Consider the following 20,804-nt stretch of genomic DNA (forward strand, 5'->3'; position numbering starts at 1 on the left):
TTTGCTGGGTGTAGTCCTACAGCCTGTCTTGGCACCGGCTCCGTGGGACACTAGGGGGGCAGGCAAGGTCGGAAACGTGCGGCCCAGTGATCTGCCTTTTACGGGAGTGCCTGTCCCATCCTCGCACGACCCTGCCTTTGCAGGACTCAGCCTCTTGGGAAGATTCAGGAGTGAACCATAGGGAGTGGCTAAACAGTGCAGGACCAGCACACAGTCCTGGGCCGTGGGTGGTCAGAGAAGGAGCACAAAGGGGGTGGTGAGGGAAATGGCAGATTCTGATGGGCTTCCCGGAGAAGGACGGTCTTAGACTGAAGTCTTTGAAGAATGGGTAGGAGCTTGGCTGGAGAGGGACCGTTCTCAGCAGAGGGAACAGCCTGGGTAAAGGAGGGAAGGTGGGACCTGCCACAGCGAACGGCAGCCTGGCAGGAGGGAAAGGTGAGAGTCTGGGGAGTGGGGATGCTGGATGGGACCTGCTTCAACACAGCTACCCAGCCCCTTTCCTCACACATAACCCTGGAAAGCCAGGACTCGCAGGGTACCCAGTGTGGGCCAACCCCAGGGGGTCATGGCAGGAAGGAAGATGCCATGTGCACAGACTGGCCACCCTGTGTACATGCACAGGTGCCCAGCAGGCAGGCGGTTCCTTCCTGATCACCCCTGTATACACACAGTGTCCCTACCCACCGTGGGCCAGGGCAGGCCTAGAGGCTGAACACAAAGCCAGCCAGAAAACCCACAGCTCAGACCCTTAGACTGCACCCGGACGCCATCTGGTGGTTGTCTGGAGCACTGCACCCTCTGAGGTTTCAGGCTTCTTGGAGCCTCCGGGATGTCACACCCAGAAGTGACATCCCAGGTCCTTACACCCAGAATCATCGATTGTGCTGGTTGTGACACAATGGCCCCAACCCATCTGCACACAGGGCCTCAGAGCAAAACTCCAGCAATTACATGTGGACACAAACACAGCCATTCCCATTCATACTCCTTTGTACCTCTTCTCACCAAATACAGTTTCGGAAATACGGGTGGAGGGCACCGTTTGTAGGCCCACCCAGGCATAGCAGTGCACATCTCCTCTATGTCTCTGACTGCTCTTGGTCTGTTTTCAGCACACCGCTCATCCTCCCCTGTGGTCATCCTGTGCCGTTTCAGGCTCTCCTGGCTAGGTGCTGCTGACGTGATTTCAGGACCCCCTCCTTGTGAGAACCGGGCTGGCTCCACAGGCAAGCCCCGCTGGTGTGCATGTTCACACTGACACACATCTGCCCTGGGCACCACACAGGGGGAGGACGCTGGGGCCCATACTATAATCCATCATATTACAATCCAACAGACTTCCTAATAAAGATGGGGAAAATTGGTCAAAGGAAACACTCTCTTGCCATAGAAAGCAAGACTATGACAGGTGAAGACTGACCCTGGAGCCAATCAGGGGGCCAGCCCTTGTGCTCTCCAAGCTAAGACAACTCAGAAAAGGTTGCTGTCTTTGAGGGTCCCTAAGGAGTGCTGGCAGGGAGCACAAGGACTTGAGAGGAGGGAGAGAGGTTGTCATGTACCCCTGTATCTGGGTCTGTGTGTGTGTGTGTGTGTGTGCACTGCCCAAATTCCTGTATGGGTGCAAATGGCCACAGCCTTCTCAGGACAGAATAAGGAGGGGTGGCTCTAGGCGGCTGGGTAGAGGGAGCTAGAGGAGGAGAAATGTGCCTTCATCCTCAGAGTCTGGGACACACACACACACACACACACACGCTGAGCGCCACAGACCATGCGTCTGCAGACACACATTTATGGGTAGATCACAAACAAAGGGAATGTGTGCATCTTGGCAGAGAGTCCCAGATCAGTGGGAGAGGTGAGGGATTAATCAGGGCAGACTTCCTGTGGGAGGAATTCTTGATCCTATTGGCCTCAGGTATCCATTAGAGAAACAAGGAAACAGGTGCCTGCTGGGAGGCGAGTATTGTTGGCAGCTTCAGGTGAATAATATAACACTGGTAACAACTCTGACTGCAAGGGTTATGGCTTCTCTTTCTGTGGATGAGGAAACTGAGGCTCAGCAAAGTCCAGCAACATGTTTAAGGTCAGACAGTCATTAGGAGGCAGAACTGTGATGGAAACCTTAGCCTTTCTGGCTCCTTGGAGCACTTTCCGTCATCATCACACAATCCTAGGCAGAAGCAGCCTAAATGGTTGTGCACACAGATGGCGGCTCCAGGATCTGCAGGAGCTCACACTCCAGGGGACAGGTAGCCTGGGCCTTTTTTGGACAGGAGATGCTCCTGCTACATGCTGACTCCTGGAGCAGGGTGAAATCCACATACTCTCAACCCACTGCTTTCCAGCCCTTTGGAGACAGTGTGATGTCCCCACCCCCGCTCCAACCTCTTGTAGAGTAGCTCCCAGACACCACCGTAAAATGTGGGTCCAAATGGATATTATCCCATGTCTGAGAAACCCTGACAGACCTCTGCCCAAGGATCTCTATCTGGCAGGCCTTGGTGTAAAAGATGAGGGACACTTCCTGCCGGAGGTCATTCTCAGGTGTGTGGGACTGGGGAACAGGAGAGGAAACTCAGCTCAGGAATACTTGTTGAATGGATGCATGAATGAATGACCAGTGAATGAATGAATGATCAACCACAAGGCCACTCCCTGCTGAATCTGCTTCCTGTTCTAAGGCTGGCCCTCGATTCTCCTCTGGGACCTCTCACCCCATGGAGCACAGCCCAGAGCCCCACGAGAAATGCTATCATGCTGCACCTGGGGCCCCACTATCTCTGCCACTTGCTCAGCCAGTGCTGAGCCCGCCCCACTGGCAGGGGCCTAAGCCCGAGAGCTCAGACAGCTGTAAACCAGCTTCATCCTCCAAGCAGATGCGGCATTTGTGAGGTCAGAACGGGTGCCCCAGCCTGAGCGCAGACTGTGTCTCCCGAGCCTGGGGTTTGGTAGAAAATGTGCACCAGGGCCAGGAGTAGCTGCACGTTGGGGAGCTCAGCACAGACCTCCCCGCCGACCCACCGCCTTCCTCCCTCTCCCGCAGCCTTCTCATTTCCTTGCTTGCTGCCATGTGTTCATTCACTGGTATGAGCATAACCGTGTGTCCACACAGAATACACGCTGGGAAGACTTCCAGGCCCTCACACACACATGATTGTACGCACAGGCACACACTTGTCCATGTGTCCAGTTGCAAGGATCCTCCCAGCCCAGCCCAGATGAGCACTCTCCCCACACCCAGCAGACATAGTAAAGGGATCCATTTAGGGGGCAAACACTCCCCCTCCCCACACGGAGGTAGTGGCTTGGCAGCAGGGTAAAATTTATCATCATTATCCTAATATCATCTCCAGGCTCGACAGTGGCAGCAGCTAAAGAAAATACCAAGGCTTAACTTGGGGCACGTGGGAGAGAGAGGCAGAAGATAGGAAATATGATTTATGATGGAAATCAATGCAATCATAATACTCTGTGCTTGTACAATTGGGCTGAGGCTTCTGCGCCCACAGGCCCACTTCAGCCCTGCCTGTCAGAGGATGTTGGGGACTGGGGGGCTGGGGCCAGGGTGAGTGGATGGGCCCGAATGATAGGACACTGCTCCTCTCCTTTCCCAGCCTTCCTCGAAGGAGTAGATGTGCCGGACACTGTCCAAAGAGGAAGACGGATGGAAGCAAATTAACCTATGTCAAGGCAGGTCTTGGGCACTATTGCCCGCGTGGCTTTTCCTGCTCACAGCCCTGCCCTGTAAAGATAGATCGTTCTCTCCTGCACTTTCAAGTCCGTGAAACTGGGGCACAGAGAGGTGAAGGGACTGAGTTAAGGTCACACAGCTGGTCATGGCAGAGCCAGCTCTCCTCTTCCCGTGCCATCACGTGGCCTGGTGTAGAAGGGCCGTAGGGGGCTGCCCATCGCCTGTGGTGTGAGCAGCCGGGAGAAGTTTCCACCTCACCCACAACCTTCCCCCTTCGGCCTCACCCATCTGGCACCCAGAATTTCACCACTAGTGCTATCCCTTTGAGTTAAGCCATAACCTATTCAGTTTGTACCACATGGTGGTGGTCACAGAGATGGTCTCTCGGCTGGGCTTGGCATTAACATGGTGGTGGTGGGGAGGGGGGTGTCAGGTAGAATAACAGACAGCTCTTGCAGGGTCTATTGGAGAGAAACTGATTTCCACTTCACAACTTTCTAGAACTACACCAAAAATTCCACACCGTGGCCTGGGAGACTGAGAGTGGGTGGAGCAATCTGTCTGTCTTCCTGGTTAGATTCAGACAAGAGCATGTTTCTGTCACTGAGTGGAAATCCCTTCGCCCTGTGACATAGCTGCTTATGCTAAAGATGGGGGTGGGGTGATGGAAAAGGACCCCCCACCTGCATTCTTGCCCTGGCCTGGGGGCTGGGGGAAGCAGCCGTTGGGGCAGGCGCCCCCAGACGGAAGCATTTCCCCCTTGGGTCCTCTGAGACAGAGGCAGGGTTTCAATCAAGGGGGGAGTGAAAGGATGCGTGAGGGGACGAACGAATGCTGTGGGGAGCAGATGGCCCAGCTGCACGTGTGGAACTGGGCAGCAGGGAATGTAGTTAGAGCCCCGTGAAGAGCGGCCTGGAAAGAGAGGCAGGCGTCTGGGGACCAGAGGCTGCTGGAGCAGGCGCTTTGTCAGGGTGAGGCAGAGCGCAGCCCGGGGAAGCTCCAAGGCCAGGATGACTCAGGAAAGGCCGGCAGCCGGGCGAGGAAGGGGACAGAAGCCCCAGCAGGGGCGCGGCCGCGGAGGCCGCGACGGAGGCGAGACTCGGAGCGCGCGGAAAGGACGCAGGAGCGAGACCGTCGCGCGACACCCCGGGCCAGCCAGCTGCAGAGCGGGACGGGGGGCGGGGGGCGGCCCGGGAACGGGGGAGACAATGAGATGGAGAGAAATGAAGCGGGACCCGGCCCGAAGCCTGGGGTCGCGGGGCCGGCAGGCGGGGCGGCCCGGCCGTCGGGGGTGACAGCTCTGGCATTTCGAAGGGCACCCGGGGGCCAGCGCCTGCCTTGAGGAGATCTCGGGAGCTCGATAGACTTTCCAAACCTAATTAGTGTTTAATGGTCTGGAGAGACGCCGCATCCGCCGTCACCGGCCGCACCACGCCGTCCGGCTTCAGATTCTTAATTAACCTTTAAGGAGATGGTCGGCTGGTAGCCGCCTGGGGAGGCCACGTGCATCCCCAGGGGCGTGCACGCGCCAGGGCCCGCGGGCTCCCTGGGGACACCGTCCCACGCAAGCGTCTGAGCGTGACTCCAGCACCCCCAGCTCTACCCAAGCAGGCTTTCGAAAATGCTCCCGTGCACTCCTTCCCAACGAGGTGTGGCCGACTGGGACCCCCGGGGCGGGAGAGGGAGGGAGGGGCCGGCAGCGCTCTAACCCGCTGGGGAGAACCGAGAGGACAGGAAAAACGCCGCGGTCGTTAGCCATAGCCGCAAACGCAGCCGTTAGGGGGCGCAGTCCGGCGGGGAGCCCTGCACTGAGCATGGCCTCCAGGGACCACAGGGGGTGACGTGGATGCAGGGGAGGCGTGGGCGTGGGTGGCCATGAGACTGAGGGGGACCTCGACCCCGTGGAGGAGGTGGGCTTTATTAGCCTGTGAGCTGGGGGAGTCCCAAAACGGTCCTGGGCTGTTCATGGTTCATGAAGTGTCCTGCTTCCTGCAAAAAATATGGAACCAGGCAGGATGAGGGGAAAATCCAGGACAATCCAGGTAATGCCTGGAATAGGGTCAGATTCCAACCCGAGGGATCCGAGGGTGCTGGAGGGTGTGAGCCTGGCCATTGGTGGTGGCAATGACATTCATAAAGCCAGACAACCCACCGAGGGACTCGGGCTTTGGGCTGGAGATCTCATGTGCCTATGGGACAGCCAAGGGAGAATGAACAAGGGGGTCCAGAATGTGACAGGGAAAGAGGGTAGGGATGTGGTGGGGGATTTGGAGTTGTCTCCAGGAGCGTGCAAGTTGAAGAGAAGGGGATGGGAAAGTCTCAGATGGGAGAGAGCGGAGAGGGGAAGGGGCCAGCGGCATGTGGGAGAACCCACAGAGGTGTGGAATTGGGAAGAGAAGCAGAAGAAGGCGCAGTGGAGACAGGTTGGGGGTGGGCAGTGGGGGGGTCCGGCACCGCATGGAGAACAAACCCACGCACTTCAGAACCCCACGTCACATACTCTCACCCTACACACACCCGACTCCATATATACCTCATCTCACACAACACACGCATCACACGCCTCATGTACACACCACAGTCAGCCCCTCACACTGCATACACTTACTTGTACACACTCACATACAAGTCCCCTCACACCTGTACCTCTCACTCCCAGTCACCCACTTCCTCACACATCCACATTCTTGCACACCCATTCACTTGTCCACCCCCCTTCACGCTCTCCAGCCCTTACACACACACCATCACACTCATACCTAAGCCTGACACACTCGTGGGCACTTTCTATGACCCAGAGACCCTGGCGTGTTCGGGGAGGAGGGCCATGATCGATGCTTATTAATGAAGCTGCCCCAGAGATGGCTAATTGATGGCGGTGTGCGGCTGTTGTCTGGAATTTAACCTGATTCATCATTTAGCCTGTTGGAGGCTGGAGAGCTGTGTTAATTAATGCCAGGAAAACAGACTTGGATGAGCTGGCGGTGCAGCCTCATATTAGAAAACGGAGAGCAAGGGGCAGAGGGAGGGAGGGGGAGAAAGAGAGAGAGAGAGAGAGAGAGAGAGAGAGAATGATTAAATCTAAAGCTCAGAGACAAAACAAATTCCAAAAAGCAAATGTCGGTGCCATTTCTAGGATGACTCAGGCTTGTGCTTGGCCGGCATCATCAGGCTGTGGTGTGGGGATTAAGAGCAATTTCCTCTACATTTGTCATTTACTTGGTTTAGGCTTTGTTTTCTCCTTTAACTCGCCTGGGGACTGACTCTCCAGGCCTCCCACTGAGTCTGGGGAGATGGGGAGGAGGGGTCCCAGGTCAGGAGAGGGTGGTGGGGAAGGCAGAACTCCTCTCCTGGTCATGGAGGGGACTCAGCCTGGCAACACGGTCCACAGTCCCAGAGCAACCTCCTAGAGCAGGATGGGTGGGGAGGGAGGACTCGTACCTGGCTCAGGGGCAGGCTGAAGGGAAATACAGACAAGAAAGTGGGCCTTGAATAACACAGGTGAGGGGCTCTGTCCAGCCTCCAGGGCCAGGGTGCTCACTCCCCTTCCCAGTCCTGCCAAATCAGCTTAAGAGGCTCAGAGTCTAAATCAGAAAGGCAGTGGTTCCTCTGCGGCCTGGGAGACATCAGATCCAGCCAGAGAGAGCCCCTTGAGGCCCAGAACTCAAGGGCCAAGGGCCCTAGAGAGGTGTGAGCTCTCAGGGGAAGGGCCAGTGAGCTGATGTGAAGGGAGGGCTGTGAGCATGTTTTGGTGGAAGAAACCAGTTCTGAGCTCTGCACAGCTGAGGGTAGCCTTGGAACACGGCCTTGACTTGCCTGGTGGAGCTCTGGTATCAGAGCAGATGACGGGAAACAAAGGGAGGCCGGTTAGGGCTGGAGATGTGTCCTCTGTAATCACTAGAGCTGACTAGCTTGGATTTAGGACACCCCTTGCAGAAGGGAGCCCCCCCCCACACCAGTGCAGTGTGGGAGCAGCGACGGAAGAGCTGAGGAAGGGAATTCCACGCGAATGGGTGGCTGGCGCCCTCCAACTATGGGGCCACGTGGCTGGGCATTTTGGGACTCAGTTATGCTGCAGCACGCCCTGAGGGCAGGAGGTGTGGTGCACGGCTGGGGGACAGAACAGGGAAGGGCTTAAACACCATTTCAGCAAGGCTCTTTTGCAGACCAGGTGTGAGCTTCTGGAGGGAAGGGCCATGTCTCTGAGGTTTGCTTTGCCATCCTTGTGCCAGAGAACAGGGGCTGGCCTACAGAGATGTTCACTAAGCCCTGGAGGAATGGAGGGATGGATGGAAGAACAAACTTAGTGGCCCATCAAAGCAATAGGCTCCAGGGGCACCTGGCTGGCTCAGTTGGAAGAGCATGTGACTCTATCTTGGGGTTGTGAGTTCAAGCCCCACATTGGGTGTGACGATCACTAATTTTTTTTTTTTTAATAAATAAAAATAAATAAATAAACCTCAAGATAGGCTCAAGTACTGGTAGGCCAGGTAGAGAGGGCAGACCTGGGGCAGGTGGGGGAGAGACTTTGAGAAGGTAAGGGGGGCCACAAGTGAGCTCAGGGTGTTGAAGCCTCAGGAGAGCATGGTCTCCCACCCTCCCCCACCAGCTCTTCCCCCAAGGCCGTCCAATCTTTTCTGTTCCGTAGAGTTGGAAAGAGAGCCCAGGGCATAGGAGATGGGAAGGAAAAGAAATTAAATGTTAGGTACTCCCTTAAAAATGTTGGAAATACCCACTATCAGAGGAGGAGAAGGCGAGGAGCTGGGAGAGGAAGGGAAAAGGAGAGAGAAGACAGCTGTTGTTCATTTATTGAGCACTTACTGAATACCAGGCGCTCTGCTGAGAGCTTCGCCTGAGCTATCACATTAATCCTGCCACCCTATCAAGGGGGCTAGGCCTCTACGAGTCAAGTGACTGCCCCATCTCATATGAGCAAGTAGATGGCTGGGACTGAGAGCCAGGCCTCCCAACTAAATCAGGAGTTGTTTCCTCCAGAATTATCTATCCACTGCTGTTTAAAAAAAAAAAAAAAAAAAAAAGACTCGCCTCCCCTCCCCAACTCTGAAGAGGGTTAGCGACCCAGCCTGGCCACTCAGGCAATAAGCTTGGTTTCCACAGCAGCAGATCTTAATTAGGACTGCAAGGGTCCTCCCTCCCTTGCCAGGCAGCCCTGGCGTGTTGGTGGGAGCAGGTGAGGTGGCACGGGGCTCAGAAACAAAGAGACCGGCGGCCCTTGGCTGTGTGGACCTGAGGGAGCCCTGCCGGATGGGCAGGGAATATGTCAGCCCATCTGCGCGATTTCTCCCTGTATCCGTCCTGTCCGCCTTACCTGCCACAGCCACCCACATCTACCCACACACATGGCCCCAACCCCGACCCCACTGCAGTGGAGGGGCGGTGAGGGGGTCCCCCCTCCTGGAAACCCGCAGAAGAGACCTCTGATGGCCCCCGGAGGCGGGAGCTGGGGGCGGCACCTCCTTTGTTTGTGCCAACTTCCCCCCCCACCCCACCCCCGCCCTGCATGTGCATGTGAGGGGAAAGCGTTGTGTAAACTTAGATTGCGGAGAGCAAGGACAGGGTGGAGGCTCGGAGGGGGATAGGAGAGAGGGAGGAAAGCCGAGCGAAGGGGAGGGGGCAGCCCGAGGCAGCCCCACCAATAGGCTCCGTCAGTCCTCTGGCCGCTGTTCGTCGTTCGCTGGGCGCCGGAGAGCAGAACAGCCTGTTGCATAGCAACTGCCCAGCGCCTGTTGAGGGGGGGCGGGACCACGGAGGCTGCGCGGCCGCCCAGGGGGCTGCTGGGACGGAGGTTCCGCGCCCCACCCGCCTCCTCCCCGCGCGCTCCGCGCTCCCCACCCCTGGATGCCTGGAGCGGCAGCCAGCAGCCTCCGGCCGCCCTCCCGGAGAGGGCGTGCGCTGCCCCCAACCACGTCCCGAGCTGGGAGCCAGCGGTCTTCTCCCCCACGCCCCCTCCCCAGTGGAACGCTCCCGAGGCCAGGCTGGGGCTGGGGCTAAGGGACCGTCTGGATCCCAGCATTAAAGCCAGGCTGGGGAAGTTTTACTCCCATCCATCAAGTACGTCCTGTGCATGAGCCCTGGGCTGCTTCTGTCTCCCCACACATGGGGAGGGGACCCAGACGGCGCAGGCCGGTTCTGATCTAAACATTCACCTGGCACTTCTAAGCGTTCCTGACCAGACTCCACTTCCCTGAGCACGCCGCTGCAAGCTTATTCTTTCTGAACGCGGCTGGTGGGCTCTGGTGTCCCTGCTGGAGACTGACAGGGGACACCAGGGCCCACAGCACCAGCTCAGCCCCTCCCTGGGTCCCCCTCACTCTGCCTGACTGCTTGTGCACTCATGCCCCAGACTTTCCTCCCACTCCCTGGCACCCTGCTGGCACCCTGTCTCCTCTGCTCACCCAGGCTTTCTGCCCTTGAATGCCCAGCCCTGGTCCATACCCTGGCACCCCGTGACTTTGCTCATCCGGCTCGCTTGGCTTCTGGAAGACTGGAGGACATGAGCCACCTCATGTGATTGGCGTGAGGTCTGGAGCTTGGGAAGGACAGGACGAGTGTCACCTGCCACCACCACCGATGCCTCTCAGTCCCCATCCAGGCGCATGGCAGTAGCCCACGCAGGTCTGCATACTATCATGTCCTGACCCAGAGCCAACAGGCCCAGGCCTGGGCTGGGTCACAGCCGAGTCCTCAAGGTTGTCAGGCGTCTGTGCTGTTTGTCATCTGCCTGCCCTTTGTCCCCTTAAGGGCCACTTGTGACAGTAGCAAAGTGAGTCCAGAGGCGATGGTTCAAAAAGTGACAAGAGTGGCTGTGTGGACCCAGTCACCGAAGTCTCCCTGAGGAGAGGTCATCAGGGCTTAGGACTCTACTCCTTAGACAGGTATGAGAGGAGGTGAGAGTGACAGTAAGGAAGGGGGGCCGTATAACCAGCACAGAGACAGGGAAAGGCAGCTCTGTGGGTGACTTGGCAGTGACCTCAAATACTTTGCCGAGGGATGGGCCGAGGGCCTGGGCTGGCAGCCAGCCCCACCCAGGGCTGCCCCTAGCCGAGCGATCTAAATGAGAAGAGGGGTGAAGAGCTAGCGGGACCTACATGCCGGTTTGTGTCCTGACCCAACAAGCATCAGATGGCCTCCTTGGAGCGGGGAGTGGGAACAGAACCAGATTTATTAAAAAATCTTATCTGGAGGGTTTGCATTTCAATGGGCTGTGGATTTGCATATTTTAACAATAACCCCGGGTTCTTCTGTCTGGTCTGTGCTCACTGTCTCTCTAAATGAGGATCGAGGTTCTGCAAACCCTCCCTCACCCCAAGGTACCACAACCCCACCTTGCTGGAGGGGAAGGCCTTTGGGTCGGGAACAGAGCTGTCCAGCAGGTGACCACCTCCGGCCTCTGGACACTCCTGTCCCAGGGGCATGGCTGAGGCAAGAGGGAACAAGTCTGGTGATGGGGCGTGCGCAGGGTTCTGTGTGTTCAGCAGGAAGACAAAATGGGTGTGGGCCTTCCCTCGCAAAAAGAAGGCAGACATTGAACAAATAAGTTGACAAGTTTGGGATAGTAATGCTGTGGTGAGGCAATTGGAGGAAAGAATGGGAAGCTTGAAGGAACACCTCATTTAGGTTGCAAGGCCCAGGGGGAAGCTGAGGCCTGAGGGAGGAGTAAGAGGTAGCCAGGAGAAAGGGCAGCTAGAGCTGCCCATAGACAACCACGGGGCAGCCTGGAGATAGGACCCTCCAGGCCCTGGGATGGGCACCACCAGCTGGTCTGGCCAGGTGCACCTCAGAGACTGGACTGAGGTCAGAGTTCTCCAGTGAGGGCAAATTGCCCTCTACACTAACTGTTGGGGTGTCTGTCCTTAAGTCTGAACATTATGGTGACAACAGAAGGGATTCCTGGAGTTTCTAACCCCTCTGTATGTAAGGAACCTTATGTGATTTATTAAGGAGATAATTAAAATGTTAGTATATTTACAAGAAGCTGCAAATAATGTGCACTGCTTATGCCATTCCCCTGCAATCCCTTTTCACTAGGGGACAGTGGAAGCCATGGGGCAGGGGCTCATTCTTTTATTCCGTGGTTCCTGAAAGCCTACTAGGCACAGTCCCGAGAATCCACCAGGACATGGGATTCAGAATCTGCCTTCTTGGGACTTTAAACAAACCATTTCTCCATTCATTCATTGTGAATTACTATTGGCTAAGTGCGGCAAAGGCCAGGTCCGGGCAGAGGGCAGAAGCGCTGGGGAGCCACCCACGTACGTCCCTGTGATCTCACGCTTGAGTTTTCTTCTCTGTCCATATCGGGTGGTGGCTTTCTCATCCCCAGCCTTTTATACCAAAGACGGAGAATTCTCAGTCTATTCTCCCAAAGTTGCCCAAGGTTCATCTTTAAAAGATAAATCTTCGAGTCATGATCTTTCTGTCGCAGGAGCAATGCTGAGAACTCCTCCTGGTCAAGAGAATGCCTGGTGCTTGGTGTTGGTCGATGGAGAGAACTCCGGGGAGGTGGGGACCCAGGAAGGCATCGTCTGTGGGGTAGCTCCATGAGCATACAGCCCGTGCAGACACAGAGGCTCCTTGCTCAGAAGAGTCACATGCGTGGGGTTTAGTGCTCTGCAGTCGCCATCTTGAAATTCTTAAAATTTTCTCTTTGTACTTATGGCTCAAGTCAATGAAATCTGTGGGAGGAAGGAATGTGTAGGGGACTTGCCGCCTCTTGCATATGCGAGGTTCCCCACCCCCACCCCCCCCACTGTCTGCCCAATCTGTGCACATTCTGGGCCCCACAAGCCAGCCCTCAGCCCTCTAGGCTGGCCAGCAGTGGCCTGGGTGCTGGTTAGGGGAGGCTTGGGTCAGGCCTCCTCCCCCAGGGACACCCAGGCTGACAGCGCTGTGGCATGTCTGGTTGGCCAACAGAGGCCGTGTTTTAGCAAGGGTAAGCCTTCTGCCCCCATCTAGCATGTCTTGGTAGAACATTTGCAACACCTTTAGGGTTGACCATCCATTGTGGGTTAGGGCAGTGGGTGGCCTCTGGGTGGAGGTGAAGCCTAGTTTGACTTCCAAGGGGCCATTCTAGGCTAGGCTAAGTAGCAACATGTGGGGGGGAGGTCAGTGGAAAGGAGAGCCCGGCAGTCCTCAGGCCTAAGATGCTCCCCGACACTGTTGCAGGGTGGGCATCTGGGTTCCTGTGCGGATCTCCATGCCTCAGAGGACTCTGTCTTTCTCCTCAGCCTTCCTGAATCTGGCTTGCATTTGTCTCTTCGGGCCAGCTCAAGGCATCCTCCAGGCACAAGCCACAGGAAACAAACTATAATTTTGGTGATTCTGCATGGGAGCTAAGTGTCCTGATATTTGCATTTAAAACTGGCATCACACAAAATAAAGATGAATGGTAGGATCTAGGCTAATAATTTAAAATTTATATTTCTTTTTACTTAAAACGACGTCAAACAGCAAATAAAAAAGACCATGACAAGCCAAGAAAGAGAGAGACTGAGGGAAAAAAGGAAAAATTTTATAATTTGTGCTTTCATGACGCTTTTCCCCTTGCTTTTTGAACAAGAAGGAGCCCTGCTGATTGTATCTCTCTTCCCAGAGCGATGATGCTGGTGGCTTGGGGTTTAGATATCCCAGTGGGCTCCAGCCTTCAGGGTCCACTGCTTCCCTGTTTCCACTACCCTGATGTGTGCTGGGTTGGGGGGCAGACAGTCTAAAAGTTGATTCTTTGAGGGGATGAGAGCAAACAGTGGGGACTAAGGAAGAACAGGAGTCAGGGAGGTGGTAGGAAGGGAAAGAGATAAGAGATACCTCCAGTGAACAAAGCAAGAGAGAAATAGGCATTGCCACACTACACCATGGCTTGGGGAGAGGTGAGCCCCTCCAGTGAGCATGAGAGCTGGGTGCCAGCAGGTACTCACACGTCCTAGTGGAGCCTGAAAGGACCCTCACTCAGCACTGAGGTTTGAACATCCACCCTGGAGTTACATTTGGGGACTCAGGGGCTGGGTGGAGAGCACCTTGGCCATCCCTATAGGCCACCACAGTCATCGCTGCGACCCCAACCATCCTCTGCCCACCCTGGCCCTGTGCGGGGCTTCAGTCCAGATCTTCCAAGGCATTTCTGGGTCACAGACTGGAAAGCACCATGGAGGATGAAGTTTATGCAGAAGCTACAAAACAGAAGGAACTACGCTAGTTTCCTCCTTTATCTTGTTTATTCCCAGTCTCCCACTGAAATGAATTCTTTGAAGATGTCTGTAATGTCCTCCAAGTACTACTCAAACATGTATGCACACGTGCACGCACGTGCGTACACACACACACACACACTCTCTCTCTCTCTCTCTCTTTCTCTCCAGGGGAGCCTAGTCCTGAGGTAGTGTCTAGGGGGTCTGTGGGTAGGAAACTAGGTCCCTGCTCTTGCTTGAGGAATAAGTGCCTATTTCAGTTTGTCACACACACATACACACGCGCACACACTCATACACACACATGCTATGAGAGGAGGGAGAGAGCGCACAAAGTAGTACAAGGTCATGTGTGACCAAGGGAGCCAAGAGATAACCAGCAAAGTCTTCTTGATAGAGGAGGGTTGTTGAGGATGGCCAGTGAGGAGTGACAGAGAACTTTCTAGGTCTTTTTATTTCTGAAACAGCTCTGGGTCACCTGCCTGGGGGCCTGGTGTGAAGCAGAGGGCTCAGGTGCCTGAGAAGGCAGGTGGAGGGCCTTAAGGATCCTGCTGGTGTGAGGGCTGTCCCAAGGGAAGCCAGAGCAAGTTCATGAGTGGCTGTCCTCAGGGCTCTTGCTAGGACTGGCTTAAGGAGTGAGGGGCCCAGGGGCTCAGCTGCAGTCCCCAACCTCCATGTCAGCTCTCAGGAAGACAGTTGCAGGGGCAGGGGAGCTGGGTGAAGTCAGTCCCTTCCTAGTTTGGTGGCAGAACACATCTGGGCACTAAGGGACCTGTGGCCCCCTCTGCAGGCTGGCCCTGCTCTGGTAGGTTGCTCATTCCAGCCTCAGGGAGCCCTTGTGGGGCAGGGAAGAGGAGACACACGGTCAGGAAAATGGCCTTCCTACGGGAACCAGCCCAGGAGTCCAGTCCAGGTTGCACCTGGCGGGACAAGAAAAGGCGGGTATCTGGACCTGGGGGTTACTCAGGGCCATCTTCCCAGATGCTGTCCCCTAAGCCCTCAGGGGGTGGCAGAGAGCCACAGTGACCTGTGGGATGGTAGAGCTGACCGAGAACCCACATGCAGAGGAGGGGAGGGGAGAGGGAGTCAAGAAAGAGCCAGGCTGGCCCGTCTGTCAATCTGTCTGCCTGCTCACTGGCCGCAGACCTCTCTCTCTGCAAGAAGCCACGTTGGACAGACAGGTGAAGCCTTTGGACCGGCTCAATCATCGTATTTATTCTAATTGTATCGTAATCGTCCCCAAGGAGCCTGGTTCAAATGAGCTTGACATTATTAAAATTTTAATGCCCAGTTTTCATAGCTGAATGAATATTTAAAGGGTATGTCCCAGCTTAAGTTATGATGATGAAGAAATTAATGGAATGTCTTGTTTAATGCATGGATATGTGTTGATGCAAAAAGTGGCAGAGATGGGGAGGGGGAGGGGAGGCAGAACTGGCAGAAGAAGCCACCACCAGCCCTCTGCTGCAATAGCGACAGGGAAGACCCCCAAACCTGGGCCACAACCACTCACTCCCCGTGATAGGACCTGAGCTGGAAGCGGAAACACAGTAAGAGTTGGTGATGTCCCCGAAGGACTGACCCCAGAAGACTTCAGGGTGCCTTCAGGGAGCTGTTCCTGACCCAGGGGGGCAGCCCTGAGTTGCCACCCCCTCCCTGCCCTCCCACTCCGTGCTGCAGGCATGCAAAGGCACAACCCAGGTGGAAGGTCACAGAGGGACACAGACGACACCTCAGAAAGAGAATCAGCAAGGGGGGCACCTGCACGCCAGCCCAGGTCCCACCAGCTCCCAGCCCCACGCCCTCCTGGAAAGATAATACAAAGACCTAGGGGGATGCCTGGAGAGAGGAGCAACAGACATGGGAGAGAAAAGGCCCCAAGAAGCAGGCTCCAGTGTCCTTGAAGCATGCTATTCACCTGTAAGGGACAGCGTGGGGCCGTGTGGCCAGCGGCTCCTAGAGGCCAGGGTCTGAGGGGGCAAAGTTAGAAGAAGGACAAGGTGCAGTGCCCCTCCCCCATCCTACCCATCACCTCTCGCTGTTCCCTTCCTCACCACCATCTCTGCTGCCCGGCACAGCCTCCTCTCCCCAGGACAGGCTCAACGTTGTTCACTCCCCCTCCTCAGGGCAGAACCAGACCTTGGTGAGGCTGAACAGGGCTGGAGTCTGGAACAGGGACAGGAGACACTGGCCGAGGGAGATCTCCCTCCAGACCCCAGGCATCTGTACAGAATCTGCTCCAGCTGAGAAATCTTCCCAGCGGAGCCTGACACTTTATTTCTGCTGAGAATTAAGAAAGCACTGGGCCGTATTTTATCTCTCCATCAAGACTGGCACCTCTTCGACAGCCCCGCAAAGGCTGTCTGGTTGCTGACCATCCCTAGATCATAATAAAACATGAAAAATGACCCCAGAAGCCACAGGTCCCTGGGAGCCAGCTCAGCTCCAGTCCACCTCTCTGTGTGGATCACCCCGTGGGTGCCTAGCCCATGGCTGGGGGAGGGCGGGAAGTCAGATGAGCCCCTGGACCAGGAAGGGGCTGTTGCCAGGAAGCCCAGAAATCAGAGCCTATCGCTGAGTCATGGAGGAGGCCAGGGAGGGCTGGGGTGGGGCTGGGGGCTGGAAGGGCTGGAAATTCGCCCTACGTCCATGAGCTTGGGACAGAGTATTCTCGAATGCCCACGTAGGGGGACAGGCTGGCTGCCTGGGAATGGGGTGCCCCTGAAGTAGAAGCCTCCATGCATAGGCACAGTCCACTGGCCCTGTTTAATATAGGGGTGTTCCAGAAAGTAAGGGACATTCTAGAAAACAGTTGGATACTGAGTCCCAAAAGGCACTGGGTGGGGAACCAGGAGGGCCCTGGCTCCCTCCTGGAGCCCTTCCCCCAGAGCCAGAAGCCTGCTTGGCCTTCTGCGCCCTTTGCTCAAGAGCTGCAGAGGAGGCTGTGCAGGGAGCAGGGAGTCCAGGACCCCCTAAACGAAGCCAGGAACTTCATTACGTCCCTCTTCCTGCTCCCTGTGATTGGAGCTTTTCTGTAACACCACAGTCTCCTCTCTGGCGGAGCATACATACAAAGTAGCTTTCTCCCCCTCAACTCCATAAGGCGTGCCAAGTCCCGTGGCAAACGTGACGCTCTGACCCCATCTCGGTGGGCTGGCCCCCAGAGTCCTGTCTTGCCCCTGCACAGGCCACCTGTGTCTCATGTCCTCTGCTCTGTGCCCTGCCTCCCGCCTCTCTGTCCTTCCTCTTGGTGGCTCTGCCCTTCCCCTGGCCTTGTCCTCACCTTGCTGAGTCACGGGCACCCACACTCCCCCACCCACTTGTCTTGACGCAGCCACAACTCACTTCGGATCCTAGACCAGAAGGCCCGAGGACGCTTGTCACTGGCTGGTCCAGCCTCGGCACACGAGGGGAACAGGCAACAGAGTCACCTGGTGCAGCCCGGGAGCCTAGAAACAGCCCTGGCTGACTCGGCGTCCTGGGCTCATCTGGCCACGGAGTGGCTCTGCCTCAGCATCTCCATCTATGAAATGGGGGTGCCAGTTTCTGCCCGGTCTGCCTGTCTGGGTGTGTTTGTGTGAGAAATGAAAATGCAGTGAGGGCTAAGGAGGTGCTGGACAGGCGAAAGCACTGGAAAAGACATAACGCAGGGTTCCATTTGCATGATTCCTTCCGTTTTTATTGTCTGGAATACCTTGGGGCCTCGGCTGGCGAGCCCACCCCGCTGCCTCCGGCAGGCAGCAGGGAGGAATCAGACTGGCGCTGAGCGGAGCCGTGATGCCTGGAGTTCAGAGACCCCTAGTGGCCCGATCGAGGCACTGACGTGGGTCCCGGAAGGGCTGAGAGAGAGAGAGATAGAGACACACACACACACACACACACACACACACACACACACACACACGTCACACGGGCCTCCCGGACGCGTCGGGGGTCAGGCGGTGTCCTGCTGTCCTCCTGTCCCCTAGATACCATGGGAGACGAGGAGCTGTGCCCACTGCACACACCCCCAAGGGGACAGAGCTAGCTGTGGTCAGGAGCCACAGCCCTGAGCCAGCTCCAACGAGGAGCTGGTGGGGGGTGCCCAGAGCCTCATGAGGGCACCCTAGGACCCACAGCTGACATCTGCGAGATGGCATGAGGTGTCTAGAGACCAGCTCTTTTTGGCAAAGCCAGCTGTCTCCGGTGAACCCGGGCTGGCCAGAGATGCGCGGTGGGGACACCTTAGATGCTAAAGTCGCAAGCTAATGAGAGCGGCTCCAAGGCGGGGTGGGGGACACCTCAGAGTCCACCATCCAGAGAGGCCCTCCTGGGGGCCATGGAGACTGCACAGGCGTGGGGAGGGGATGGGGGTTGGTGCCCCTACACGGGCCCGCGGTTGCATGGGTGTGCGGGTGGGCAGGTGCGGTCCGTGTGCCTCGGTCCCTGTGAACACCTGGGTGTGGGTGTCTGCCCCCTCGTTCCAGGCCTGCTCTGACAACATCCCCTGTGCTCTGTTGCAGATGAACCGGCCGATCCAGGTGAAGCCAGCGGACAGCGAGAGCCGAGGAGGTAGTAGCTGCCTGCGCCAGCCCCCTTCACGTGAGGGCTCACTTGTCTCTGCCCCCCTCCCTGGACCCAACCCTCCCCCCATCCCTGATGCGCCGATGCAGCGACTCCCCGCCCTCGCCTCCCGCCCTGGGAACTCATGGCTGGGTGCTGGGACAGGACTTTGGAGCTCTGGGTGACCGGTGTTGGGGGAGAGCAAGAGGAAGCGAGGAGGTGACTGGGGTCTGTCAGATGCTGGGGTTCCTTCCTTCCTCTAAGTGAACAACTATTATGTCACGGGGCACGCGAATGCCTCCTTTAGGAATCCCAAAAGTGTGTGCCCACCTCCATGTCGCCAAAGAAACCCCCTTCTGATGGAACATGAGCAGTTGAAAGGGTGCTAGGCTGGAGAAGAGGGGCTGGGACCCGGGAAGGTTCAGGCCAGAGCCGGCAAATCTGAGAAGGGCCTTGGTGGGGGCTTGCGACCGCTGAGGTCAAGATCCTGGAGACAGATCCAGGCAGACAGGGAGATGTCTGGAAGGGGACATAGTGGGAGGGCACAGCCACACCCCACAAGCTCAGAGCCCCACTCCCCGAGGAAGCTCTGAGCCCTCCACCAGCGACGGCCCTGCCACCACGGCACACAGAGGCTGCACTGGCTCGGGCTCCTGGCTCCCTTCGCCAACCACCTCTACCCCGGGCTCTGGTCTGGACTGGTCACTCCCCTCTCTGCTTAGACAGGCACTGAGCAATTTCCCTCTCCCCTCTCCGCCCTCCCTACAAAAACTGTTCTAGGAAATTAAGAGCCAAAAGTAAAATTGGCCAAAGCTACTTGGAAATTCAGAGTCAAAGTCCTTGCCCAGAGAGAACTATAGTGTGGCCACAGGTGGCCTGCCTGCCCCTGAGACCTAGGGTCCCTCCAGCTCAGGCTACTGCCCTCTGGGTCCTAGGAAGACCCTGACCTGGGCACAGGGCCTCTATGTCTAGGACCTACCTGACTAGGGCTTCAAATCTCACATCCCACTCCCCGAGTCCAGCTGGAATCTGGGTGCTGCCCAAAGGGGTCCCATGACCCCGGGGAATTGACAAACCTCCCTCTGGCCTTCTCAGAGCTTCCCATCCTGAGGACCCTGTGAGCCGAGGTGGGTCAGTTGGGAGGCAAAAATGGCTCAAGTGAAAAGGGCCCTGGCAGGGGATACCTACCTGGTTCACGCTGAACCTACCCAGTTCCTGACAGTCCAGTGACTTCGATTTGCTGTACACCCAGAGACTTGTCAAGTACCCAGCTCTGGGCATCCTTGCCCTGGTGGGGAGTACTGTCCTCCCTCATGCAAGACTTCACCTCGGTGGCCCCAAGGAGCCAGGGTCTTCTCCTAGAGACTGTCTCTGGGAGGCAGGCCCAGCAGGCCCTAGGCCCCAAGGTCACCCTGTCATGCAGTGACTCACCTGCCGCACCCTGTTCAGGTAGCAGAGTCAGGATGCAGTGAAGAGCCCGTGTCCCTGGCAGGGTGGGGTGGCTCTCTGGTGCACAGGAGGGAGCCCGAACAGTACGCGGAAACTGCAGTCCCAGAGAAGGGGCCCCTGAAATGGAGGCAGCCAGATACCTTGGCGCCTGAGCTGGCCTTGAAGGAGGGGAGTTTCCACACTGGGAAAAGAAGTCAGGGTGGCATGATAAAGGCCCCATGGTGGGGGGGACCCTGTGGCGGAAAAGGGGGTCCCTCGGGTACAGAGCCCATAGCTCAGAGTTCAGCCGGTTTTCTCTGGGCCGGAGCCGGGGTGGGGTGTCGGAAACACCGTGCCCAGGGAGGCCACACTGAGCTCAAATGCAAACCCTCTTCTCCTTCACTTGCCTTGGAGGCAATAGCTTTCTGACTCCAAGTTGCTAACCTCATCTCCTTTCTCCCATATATCTCCTGCCGCTGACACTTGCCCCAAACCAGATTAATCAGCTCTTTTACTCTTCCTGCAGTGGAATGGGGGGAAAAAGAGCCAAACCTAAACATCTATCTATTAATTGCATATTCAATATTAAACAGTGAGATGATCCTGAGTCAGCACTATCACCGAGCTATTTAAAAAAAAAAAAAAGAAAGAAAGAAAGAAAGAAAGTCAGTTTAAAATAATTTAATATCCATTACATACTTCTTCTGGTGGGAAGAGGATGGGAAAGAGATGAACATGAAAAAAGGTGAAAGAAATGAGAGCAGAGAAGGGTGTGGACGGCGGCTCCGGGGAGAAGAGGGGGGTCTCAGGTGCGGGGGCGGGGCGAGGCCGGATCCAGACCAGCCCATGAGACAGGAGACCCCCAACTGGGGGGTGGGGGCGGTCAAAGAAGAGAGCTCGCTGTGGCTTGGAGCAGGCGGGGAGGGATTCCTGGAGGG

The 20,804-nt window shown here is 56.6% G+C and overlaps 1 protein-coding gene across 50 annotated transcripts in view; it reads left to right on the forward strand.

Annotated features, from left to right (window-relative positions):
* CELF4 (CUGBP Elav-like family member 4) overlaps nucleotides 1-20,804 on the forward strand; it is a 289,407-nt gene that overhangs the window by 202,265 nt on the left and 66,338 nt on the right. For 27 of the 50 annotated variants that reach the window (XM_032310485.1, XM_032310475.1, XM_032310476.1 and 24 more), the window contains exon 3: nucleotides 18,399-18,477. In XM_032310485.1, the coding sequence (XP_032166376.1) occupies nucleotides 18,399-18,477 (79 nt within the window). The remainder of the gene's footprint in view (nucleotides 1-18,398; nucleotides 18,478-20,804) is intronic. The other 23 variants (XM_032310490.1, XM_032310482.1, XM_032310525.1 and 20 more) reach the window with 1 other exon arrangement.

The sequence above is a fragment of the Mustela erminea genome, chromosome 13, assembly GCF_009829155.1.
Source record: "Mustela erminea isolate mMusErm1 chromosome 13, mMusErm1.Pri, whole genome shotgun sequence".
Lineage (NCBI taxonomy): Eukaryota > Metazoa > Chordata > Mammalia > Carnivora > Mustelidae > Mustela > Mustela erminea.